We start from the raw sequence: 12,389 nt of genomic DNA, 5'->3' as shown, positions 1-12,389 counted from the left end.
TCACAAGACGCAGGCCTCCTAATTGTCCCTAGAATTTCTAAGCAAACGGCTGGAGGTAGGGCTTTCTCCTATAGAGCTCCATTTTTATGGAATGGTCTGCCTACCAATGTGAGAGACGCAGACTCAGTCTCAACCTTTAAGTCTTTACTGAAGACTTATCTCTTCAGTAGGTCCTATGATTAAGTATAGTCTGGCCCAGGAGTGTGAAGGTGAACGGAAAGGCTGGAGCAACGAACCGCCCTTGCTGTCTCTGCCTTGCCGGTTCCCCTCTTTCCACTGGGATTCTCTGCCTCTAACCCTTTTACAGAGGCTGAGTCACTGGCCTACTGGTGTTCTTCCATGCCGTCCATGGGAGGGGTGCGTCACTTGAGTGGGTTGAGTCACTGACGTGGTCTTCCTGTCTGGGTTGGCGCCCCCCCCCCCCCCCCCCTTGGGTTGTGCCATGGCGGAGATCGTTGTGGGCTATACTCGGCCTTGTCTTAGGACGGTAAGTTGGTGGTTGGAGACATCCCTCTAGTGGTGTGGGGGCTGTGCTTTGGCAAAGTGGGTGGGGTTATATCCTGCCTGTTTGGCCCTGTCCGGGGGTATCATCGGATGGGGCCACAGTGTCTTCTGATCCCTCCTGTCTCAGCCTCCAGTATTTATGCTGCAGTAGTTTATGTGTCGGGGGGCTAGGGTCAGTCTGTTACATCTGGAGTATTTCTCTTGTCTTATCCGGTGTCCTGTGTGTATTTAAATATGCTCTCTCTAATTCTCTCTTTCTCTCTTTCTGTCTTTCTCTCGGAGGACCTGAGCCCTAGGACCATGCCTCAGGACTACCTGGTATGATGACTCCTTGCTGTCCCCAGTCCACCTGGCCGTGCTGCTGCTCCAGTTTCAACTGTTCTGCCTGCGGCTATGGAACCCTGACCTGTTCACCGGACGTGCTTGTTGCACCCTCGACAACTACTATGATTATTATTATTTGACCATGCTGGTCATTTATGAACATTTTAACATTTTAACATTTTGACCATGTTCTGTTTTAATATCCACCCTGCACAGCCAGAAGAGGACTGGCCACCCCTCATAGCCTGGTTCCTCTCTAGGTTTCTTCCTAGGTTTTTGGCCTTTCTAGGGAGTTTTTCCTAGGGAGTTTTTCCTAGCCACCGTGCTTCTTTCACATGCTTTGCTTGCTGTTTGGGGTTTTAGGCTGGGTTTCTGTACAGCACTTTGAGAATATCAGCTGATGTACGAAGGGCTATATAAAAATAAATTTGATTTGAAATTTGATTTGAAAAGAGGAAGCTAATTATTTTAGGCAGATGTTCTCTTTTCTGTCTCATCCTCTCCCACTGAATGAAGATTACAGTAAGGAATTCTTTCCAAATATTATTTAAAAAAATGGAAAATTAACAAATGTACAGAAAGATCAGTGCAAAGGCCAAATTACAGAGGAAGAACTTTTTGAGGCTATTAAATCCTTTCAGTCTGGAAAAACCCCAGGGCTTGATGGCATACCGGTAGAGGTATATCAAGTATTTTTTGATATACTAAAAGCTCCATTGTTAGATTTTTTTAACTACTCCTATAGAAATGGTAGTTTGTCAGGTACTCAGCAGGAAGGTCTGATTTCTCTGTTATTAAAACAAGACCCAGATGGCAAATATAAAGACCCGGTCTATCTAAAAAACTGGAGGCCCCTTACACTTCAATGTTGTGATGCAAAAATACTAGTAAAATGCATAGCACTCAGAATGAAAAGGGTTTTACCAGGTATTGTTCATCCTGATCAGACAGGTTTTTTACATGGACGATACGTTGGAGATAATATACGACAACTACTAGAAATAATAGAACATCATTGTAACGGCTTCGGTAGTCGGGTAGGAGGAATGAGGCGCAGGAAGCAGCGAACACAGGGAGTGGTGTTTTTAATAACACAGGATAAACAAAAGTTCCCAACCATAGGGAATAAAATACAAAATAGACGACCAGGTAAAGCCGACGAACAACACGTCGTCACTGGACACAAATTAATCCCGCACAAACAACAGACGGGCCAGCTAAACTAAATACCCCCTCTAATAGCTAATTGGCCACAGGTGCCCAAAACCCAAAAAAGGGAAAACCAAAAAGGGATCGGTAGTAGCTAATAGGCCGGTGACGACGAACGCCGAGCGCCACCCGAGCAGGAGGGGGCGCCACCGTCGGTGGGAATCGTGACAATCATGAAACATATAAGAAGCCAGGAATGGTATTTATAGCGGATTTTGAAAAGGCATTTGATAAAGTAAGATTGGATTTTTTTTTATAAATGCCTGGATTTTTTCAATTTCGGTAATTCTCTTATAAAATGGGTAAAAATAATGTATAGCAAACCCAGGTGTAAAATAGTAAATAACGGCTACTTCTCAGAGAGTTTTGAATTGTCAAGAGGAGTTAAACAAGGGTGTGCGCTATCACCATATCTACTCGTTATGGCCATCGAAATGCTAGCTATTAAAATCAGATCCAATAACAACATTAGAGGATTAGAAATCCAAGGCTTAAAAACAAAGGTGTCCATGTATGCCGATGACTCAAGTTTTAGTCCGCAAGCTAGATCCCCGCAATGTCTCATTAAAGATGTAGATAACTTTTCTGTACTCTCTGGACTAAAACCTAATTATGATAAGTGTACAATATTACATATTGGATCCTTAAAAAATACATATTTTACAACTTTTACATTACCTTGCAGCTTACCTATAAAATGGGCTGATGGTAAAGTAGACATACTCGGTATTCATATCACAAAATATATCAATAAGCACTTCACAATGAATTTCAATAGAAAACTTGTAAAAATAGACAAGATCCTGCAACCATGGAGAGGTAAATACCTGTCTATTTATGGAAAAATTGCCCTGATTAACTCCTTAGTCATATCTCAGTTTACTCACTTACTTATGGCGCTGCCTACTCCTGATGATTCGTTTGTCAAATCATATGAGCCAAAAATATTTCGTTTTATCTGGGATGCTAAACCAGACAAAATAAAACAAGCCTATCTATATAATGAATATGAATTGGGTGGGTTGAGATTATTAAATATAAAAGCACTAAACCTCTCTCTAAAAGATTCACTCATTCAAAAGTTTATTTGAACCCTAAATGGTTCTCAAGTAGATTAATAAGAAAAGCTCATCCATTGTTTAAAAATTGCCTTTTTGCCTTTGTGCAGATTGCCATGACTCATTTTCGATTAATTGAAAATGATACTTTTTTCAAAGTATCTCTCTTTTTCAAACAAGCATTGCAGAGCTGGCTACAATTTCAATTTCATCCCCCTGAAAAGATAGAACAAATGTTACATCAAATATTATGGTTGAACTCAAATGTGCTGGTTGATAAAATACCTGTATTTATGGGAAAGATGTTTGAAAAGGGTATTTTGTTCTTAAATTATATTTTAAATTGTAATGGTAGAGTTATGCCCTTCATGGAGTTATCAGAATTGTACGGGAAGGTCTGCTCAATCCAAGAGTACAACCAATTGATTAAAGCATTGCCCAAAAAATGGAGGAGGCAGGTGGCAGCGGGAGGAGGTAGGGAACTGGTCTGTCTGCACAATATAAAGGATCAAAACTGGCGGAAGAATAAAAATTGCATAAATACAAAAGTATACCAGTTTCATTTAAGGACCAGGATGTTGACAACTGTGCCATACAGATGGCAAAATAGTTGGGAAGAGATTTTTGATGTACCGATTACATGGTACAGGGTGTATGAGTTGATATATAAAACAACGCAAGATTCAAAACTTCGTGCTTTTCAGCTAAAATTATTATATAGAATTCTTGCCACCAGCAAAATGTTGAATATTTGGGGCATAAAATCATCAAAGCTCTGCATATTTTGTTGTGAGGATACAGAATCAATAGACCATTTATTTTGGTATTGCCCTCAGGTAGCCTGTTTCTGGTCTCAGGTTCAGGAATGGCTGAAAATGCATAGCATTGATCTAAAATTGACCCTAGAAATAGTACTGTTAGGAGATCTGGAGAGACCGGGTCAGTCAATTACTAATACTCTTAATAAAATTATTTATCTTCAACATGCAATCTGTAGATTCTATTCGATTAGATAGATTGAAATTGTACGTTAAACATCATAGCATAGTTGAAAGATATGTGTTGCGTAGAAACACGAAGTGGGTGGCCAGCAGAGATAGATGGGATGGGCTGAGGGAAGCTGAGGGTTGGTATGTGGAATTGGTGACAAGTGGGAGTGGAGTTGCTGTGTGAGAGAGAGAGAATGATGGTCAAAAGATAAAGGAAAATAAAAGTCAAAATAAAACATAATAAAAGTACATTTGAATGACACTAAGTGGCAGTGTTTTTACAACTAATGCCGGTTTGCCTGAGGCTGATCATCTCTTTTGTTTTGTTGACATTGAGTGCGAGGTTATTTTCCTGACACCACACTCCGAAGGCCCTCACCTCCTCCCTGTAGGCTGTCTCGTCGTTGTTGGTAATCAAGCCTACCACTGTAGTGTCGTCTGCAGACTTGATGATTGAGTTGGATGCGTGCATGGCCACACAGTCGTGAGTGAACAGGGAGTACAGAAGAGGGCTGAGAACGCACTCTTGTGGGGACCCAGTGTTGAGGATCAGCGGGGTGGAGATGTTGTTACCTGCCCTCACCACCTGGGGGCGGCCCGTCAGGAAGTCCAGGACCCAGCTGCACAGGGTGGGGTCGAGACCCAGGGTCTCGAGCTTAATGACGATTTTGGAGGGTACTATGGTGTTAAATGCTGAGCTGTAATCGATGAACAGCATTCTAACATAGGTATTCCTCTTGTCCAGATGGGTTAGGGCAGTGTGATGGCGATTGCGTCGTCTGTGGACCTATTGGGTCGGTCAGCAAATTGGAGTGGGTCTAGGGTGTCAGGTAGGGTGGAGGTGATATGATCCTTGACTAGTCTCTCAAAGCACTTCATGATGACGGAAGTGAGTGCTGTCATGTCCTACACCTCCTTATCTATGTCAATACACTGTTTAGTGCACTCATCCAGAGAGAGCAGGACGAGAAGAGAGAGAGAGGGGGAGGAGGAGAGGCATCTGCAATGCTGCAGCTAGGCTGTGTTCCAAATGGCACCCTATTCCCTATATAGTGCACTACTTTTGACCAGAGCCCTATTGTTGTAGTTTTGATTGTACCTGACTAGGTCACACTATGCCCGGCTCTCTGGGCCCAGCCCTCCTTCCTCTTCAGCCCCCCTTTCCCCTAGCCTCCTTCTCGCCTGTTTCTGCACACTCCACAAACCTTAAACGGTTCTGTTCGGGCCAAACTAAGGACAACTCTGAGGCCAGGCTGCCTGGGGTGCTCTCACTCCAGTGACTCAGTGAGAGCTTCTGTGGAATAGTGTGTGTGGCCTAGTGACACACACACACACACACACACACACACACACACACACACACACACACCCCCCCCCTTAATCCATGTATGCACACAGGCACCCTCAAAACAAACACAGACCTTCATGAATCCATGAACGCACGCACATGCACACGCACACACACACACTTCCTATGGCTCATTAATCCTCACCCACCTCACGGTCCATGTATTTTTGCGTGGTGGTGGGAGGGATATAAGGTCACAGATCACAGATTTTTCAGAGGCCTGACACTAGTAAGTTAGAAGTGGTGATCCGAGCGATGAGCAGCTCTGCATTTCTATAAGCCATCTTCCCTCCGCTCCGATATTAGGAGTAACACAGACGCTATAAATTAGACTGGATGTTTCTCACCCTATGTAGTGCACTACTTTTGACCTGAGTAGTGCACTACATTTGGATTTGGGTCCATTTGGTATGCATCCACCAAAGCTCTATGACCTCTAATAGTGTCTTCCTCCATCATGTCACCAGATAATTTCCTCGTACGCATGTATGTACAAGGTCAATAAACGTTATGGATTATGCAATTCTAAAATGCCTCTTGTTTCTCTTAAGTGTAGGCCGCTAATGGTCATTAACACTGAGATATGACCCTTTCCCGTCACGTTTTTGGCATGACTAAGTTAAAGTCGTGTTGAAATGTTTTCTTTGAACGTGGAATGTACATAGGGAATTGATTATGTTACATTAACCTTTCAACCTGGGGAAATTGAATCCAGACGTTTTAATGATTAGCCGAGGCGAGATGATTTGCGAAATGCGTAACGCACCAAGGTTATGTGCTGTTACAAATTTAAATTAATGATGTATTGAATTGATGAGGTATGATGTATCGAACAAAATATAATACCGATAGCAACATAAGAAATTCCCACACATCTAACTTAAACCCCTTAAAACGTATGTGCATTCCAGTGTACAGTCGACTCCTGATAAGTGCCACTCAGATTGCAAGTCACAATTGAAATATATAATTTTTGAATTTTGGACGGTTCATTCACCTCTCCTGACCTCCTCCTTACAGAGACCTATCCAGCTCATGGAACCAACGTAACCCACCGTGGTTCAAACCCATTGCATTTATCAGAAGTGTACTGTAAAAACACAGTATATCCAGAATACTCACATTGCACGGTGAGCTCCACCAGCGCTTCCCGGGGCTTCACGTTGAAGCCGTTGTACTGGCTGGTGGCGCAACGGTAGGTTCCAGTCATCTCACGCGAGACATTGACGATGCGCAGCACACCATCATAGCTTTCTGTCTGAAGGCTGCCATCGGGCATAGGCACTTCCTTGTCGGCCCTCGACCAGAGGATGATGGGCTTCGGCTTCCCCGACACCAGGCACTGCAGGTCCACTGTGTCACCCTCCTGGACCACCATGGGGGACTTGCCTCGCGGCACCGTCAGCTCCGGAGGGACTGGAAGAGATGGAAAAAGAAACTTAACGTCACTTAACTTTACGTGGTGCTACTTTGTGATGTTTCGTTGCGTTACATTGCTTTACATGATGTTACCTTATGTGATGTTACCTTATGTGATGTCACTTTGCGTAATGTTCCTTTATGTGATGCTATTTTAAGTTACGTTTACGCAATTGTTACTTTACGCAATGTTACTGGGGTAGAGCCAAGTTTTATCCCAACCCAGCACTAACACTTGATTCAACTAATCAACAAATCACCTAGACCTTGAATAGCTGAATCAGGTGGGCAAGAACAAAAGCCTGCACACCCTATAGTTCTTTAGCCAGGATTAGGGGTTGGTAGACAGTATATCACAAATCACTCAGTGGGACGCAGGAAGGCCTTAGATTTTTGCCCTTTGTATTCTGACCATCCAACCCTCTGAACAACCCCATCATCCTCCCCCCTCTCCAACAGTGCTATGACTGTGGTATCCTTGTTTCAATTCATCCTTCATCCCCTGCTACTGCAATCCCAATCCGCCGCTGCTACACTGAAATAAAAAGCTATGAATACAAAATAGCGCCAAATATGTAATAGAGTAAGGGAAGGGAACACAGAACAGAGAGGCAACGAATGAACAGACAGGTCTCATTTATTTGGCACGTTTGAGGGGTAGCCATCTCCCCCTGAGCTTTAAGCTCTGCTCCCCTATGGGGGTTCTCTGCCAAAGGCATATACTATCATCCCAACCCAGGCCAATCATTCTGGATAGGCTTTACTTTGCTTAGCTCAAATGGATTTTAGTAATGCATGTTGGAAACTGCTTCTCTGCTCCATTGGTTAATATACTGGAGGTGACAACAAAGGCAAATGCAGGTCTTAAAAATGTGAATCTGACGAACCGATCAAGACAGCTAGATGAGAGGGAAGGAAAGAACACACACCACCTGAGACTTACGTAAGTAGTTGCAGGAGACCTGCGCCAGAGAGGGAAGCATGTGTGTGTGTGTGTGTGTGTGTGTGTGTGTGTGTGTGTGTGTGTGTGTGTATTTCCAGGTTGATGCACATTAGCATGTCCTACAAAGGCTCCCGCACAAATAGACTCATCTATTTCTGGGTTTATGCATTGTAGCTACTCACAAAAGTAGTTTTAATGGACTTCAATGATCCTAATGGTCAGCTCCTTGATGTTTTTAAGTTCTCCTTCCGTTTCATTGACAATTTACCAATCCTCCCGCCCACAACAGGAATAATAATGTCCGGGCTTATCATCAAACATTTGATGTTCCGCTCCGGCATTACTAACTCATTATCAATTGTTTTAAAAAAAACACCTAAAGATCTTTTGCATCAGTTCGTACGCCAACAAACTAAAGGAAAATTACAGAGGGAGTAGCTAATTAGGAGAAAATAACACAGGTGACCGTACACTAGCAGGCTGTAAATAATCAGTAGGTTTGGAAGTAGGAATGCGCATATTAGCGACAGATTTAGACCTGATTGAATGGACAGATCCCAACAATCTGGCCCGAAAACACTCCCATTAGAATCTGGACTTTACTGGAAACTCATCATGCTTTAAAATCCAGCACATAAGGTTTATGGACTGTATATGAATGGAAGTCTGTGTTTTTGCCACGTCTGCCCATCGTTCAGTCATGGCGTGTCCTTCCTATCGAAGTACACATACTGTAGTATGTACTTTGTGTATTGCCTACTAAGAGGGTTAGGTAGGGGTGTGGAGGGGCTGTCCCATCATCTCATCCTTCATAAACACTGAAAGAGCTTGATGACTTTCCATATCCCTGTAACCCAGGGCTCTCCAAACTTGTTCCTGGAGAGCTACTGTCCTGTAGGTTTTTGCTCCAACTCTAATCTACCACACATGATTCTAATAATTAGCAGGTAGATAAACTGAATCAGGTTAAATATAACTGGGTTTAGAGCGAAAACCTACAGAAGGGTAGCTCTCCAGGAACAGGGTTAGAGAGCCCTGCTGTAACCTATGACGTCCTGTAATGATGAGCCCTACAATATGCTACTTTAGTCAACTGTGCCAAAAACCTATTAAACGACTAGAAGGACAACAGTACAGTCCATTGCTCACCTGTAGTCGAAGAGATATTGACATCGATGCTGACTTCGGGGATGCCGCCGTTCTTCAGCGCCGCCACGCAGGTGTACGTGCCAAAGTCTGTGAACTTGAGGTCAATGATGTCCAGGTTGGTAGTGCCGGGCTGGACGTCGGGGTCGGTGTGGGTGATGACCATGCGCTCCGAGCTGCGCAGCGGCCGGCCATTCTTCAGCCAACTGAACAGAAGCTCTTCAGCGGGCGTTGCCTCTACCTGGCAGGAGATCTTGACCTCGCGGCCGATTTGGATGTTGTCGTCGTTGTGGTACGGGTCAGGCGTGATCCAGAAGCGCCCCTTCTTTAGCCCTATGGAGAGAAAGAGTAATAGGCAACATCAGCACTAATGCTAAGAATTTTGGTTCCGTGTTTTTCCTATAAATAAGCAACCTTACTGTACTGATTGTATTTATAATTATGGCTGCCACCTGGGGACACAAAAAGTTTCAGTTTTTAATAAAGATGGCTGAACGAAAGCTAGCTCACCAAAGCTAGCTAGCATCATTTTGGTGTCAGAACCAGAATCAGAAGTCACGTCTCCCTTTAGAGACCAAGAAAAAACACTGGGTATAAGTCATTGTATACTATACAGTGGCAAGAAAATGTATGTGAACCCATTTTACATATAATGTGATCAGATCACATTTTATCACATCAGTGTGCTTAAACTAATAACACAAATGATTGTATTTTTCTATTTTGAATACATAATTTAAACATTCACAGTGTAGGTTGGAAGAAGTATGTGAACCCCTAGGCTAATGACTTCTTCAAAAGCTAATTGGTGTCAGGAGTCAACTAACTTGGAGTCGACTCAATGAGACGAGATTGGAGATTTTGGTTAGAGCTGCCCTGCCCCATAAAAAACATTAACAAAATTTGAGTTTACTATTCACAGGAATAGGATGTGAACCATGCCTCGAACAAAAGAGATCTCAGAAGACCTAAGATTAAAGTATGGTCGCCTTGCATAAAGCTGGAAAGGGTTACAAAAGTATCTCTAAAAGTCAGTCCACGGTAAGACAAATTGTCTATAAAAATGTTGACATTTCAGCACTGTTGCTACTCTCCCTTGGAGTGGCTGTCCTGCAAAGATGACTGCAAGAGCACAGCACAGAATCCTAGAGTGTCAGCTAAAGACTTACCGAAATCTCTGGAAGATGCTAACATCTCTGTTGACGAGTCTACAATATGTAAAACACTAAACAAGAATGGTGTCCATGGAAGAAGCCGCTGCTATCCAAAAAAAACCTTGCTGCACGTCTGAAGTTCGCAAAAGAGCACCTTGATGTTCCACAGCGATACTGGCAAAATATTCTGTGGACAGATGAAACTAAAGTTGTGTTGTTCGGAAGGAACACACAACATTATGTGTGGAGAAAAAAAGGCACAGCACACCAACATCAAAACCTCATCCCAACTGTAAACTATGGTGGAGGGAGCATCATGGTTTGGGGCTGCTTTGCTGCCTCAGGGCCTGGACAGCTTGCTATCATCGACGGAAAAATGAATTCCCAAGTTTATCAAGACATTTTGCAGGAGAATGTAAGGCTATCTGTCCGCCAATTGAAGCTCAACAGAAGTTAGGTGATGCAACAGGACAACAACCCAAAAGACAGAAGTAAATCAACAACAGAATGGCTTGAACAGAAGAAAATACGCCTTCTGGAGTGACCCAGTCAGAGTCCTGACCTCAACCCAATTGAGATGCTGTGGCATGACCTCAAGAGAGCAGTTCACACCAGACATCCCAAGAATATTGTGGAACTGAAAAAGTTTTGTAAAGAGGAATGGTCCAAAATGCCTCCTGACCGTTGTGCAGGTCTGATCCACAACTACAGAAAACATTTGGTTGAGGTTATTGCTGCCAAAGGAGGGTCAACCTGTAATTAAATACAAGGGTTCACATACTTTTTCCAACCTGCACTGTGAATGTTTACACGCTGTGTTCAATAAACACAAAACAATTATAATTGTTTGTGTGTTATTAGTTTAAGTAGATTGTGTTGGTCTATTGTTGTGACTTAGATGAAGTTCAGATAATACACTGCTCAAAAAAATAAAGGGAACACTAAAATAACACATCCTAGATCTGAATGAATGAAATAATCTTATTAAATACTTTTTTCTTTACATAGTTGAATGTGCTGACAACAAAATCACACAAAAATAATCAATGGAAATCCAATTTATCAACCCATGGAGGTCTGGATTTGGAGTCACACTCAAAATTAAAGTGGAAAAACACCCTACAGCCTGATCCAACTTTGATGTAATGTCCTTAAAACAAGTCAAAATGAGGCTCAGTAGTGTGTGTGGCCTCCACGTGCCTGTATGACCTCCCTACAACGCCTGGGCATGCTCCTGATGAGGTGGCGGATGGTCTCCTGAGGGATCTCCTCCCAGACCTGGACTAAAGCATCTGCCAACTCCTGGACAGTCTGTGGTGCAACGTGGCGTTGGTGGATGGAGCGAGACATGATGTCCCAGATGTGCTCAATTGGATTCAGGTCTGGGGAACGGGCGGGCCAGTCCATAGCATCAATGCCTTCCTCTTGCAGGAACTGCTGACACACTCCAGCCACATGAGGTCTAGCATTGTCTTGCATTAGGAGGAACCCAGGGCCAACCGCACCAGCATATGGTCTCACAAGGGGTCTGAGGATCTCATCTCGGTACCTAATGGCAGTCAGGCTACCTCTGGTGAGCACATTGAGGGCTGTGCGGCCCCCCAAAGAAATGCCACCCCACCCCATGACTGACCCACCGCCAAACCGGTCATGCTGGAGGATGTTGCAGGCAGCAGAACGTTCTCCACGGCATCTCCAGACTCTGTCACGTCTGTCACATGTGCTCAGTGTGAACCTGCTTTCATCTGTGAAGAGCACAGGGCGCCAGTGGCGAATTTGCCAATCTTGGTGCTCTCTGGCAAAATGCCAAACGTCCTGCACGGTGTTGGGCTGTAAGCACAACCCCCACCTGTGGATGTCGGGCCCTCATACCACCCTCATGGAGTCTGTTTCTGACCGTTTGAGCAGACACATGCACATTTGTGGCCTGCTGGAGGTCATTTTGCAGGGCTCTGGCAGTGCTTCTCCTGCTCCTCCTTGCACAAAGGCGGAGGTAGCGGTCCTGCTGCTGGGTTGTTGCACTCCTACGGCCTCCGCCACGTCTCCTGATGTACTAGCCTGTCTCCTGGTAGCGCCTCCATGCTCTGGACACTACGCTGACAGACACAGCAAACCTTCTTGCCACAGCTCGCATTGATGTGCCATCCTGGATGAGCTGCACTACCTGAGCCACTTGTGTGGGTTGTAGACTCCGTCTCATGCTACCACTAGAGTGAAAGCACCGCCAGCATTCAAAAGTGACCAAAACATCAGCCAGGAAGCATAGAAACTGAGAAGTGGTCTGTGGTCACCACC

The 12,389-nt window shown here is 44.1% G+C and overlaps 1 protein-coding gene across 1 annotated transcript in view; it reads right to left on the bottom strand.

The window, feature by feature from the left end:
- Positions 1-12,389, bottom strand: part of LOC106610629 (MAM domain-containing glycosylphosphatidylinositol anchor protein 2) — a 233,934-nt gene that overhangs the window by 105,445 nt on the left and 116,100 nt on the right. Inside the window, exons 7-8 of the mRNA XM_045723335.2 lie at positions 8,944-9,273; positions 6,555-6,848 (exon numbers count right to left, since the gene is read on the bottom strand). Of these exons, the coding sequence (XP_045579291.1) occupies positions 6,555-6,848; positions 8,944-9,273 (624 nt within the window). The remainder of the gene's footprint in view (positions 1-6,554; positions 6,849-8,943; positions 9,274-12,389) is intronic.

This window comes from Salmo salar, chromosome 09, assembly GCF_965601325.2.
Source record: "Salmo salar chromosome 09, fSalSal1, whole genome shotgun sequence".
Classification (NCBI taxonomy): Eukaryota; Metazoa; Chordata; class Actinopteri; order Salmoniformes; family Salmonidae; genus Salmo; species Salmo salar.
This window is presented reverse-complemented; position numbering and strand designations above follow the sequence as displayed.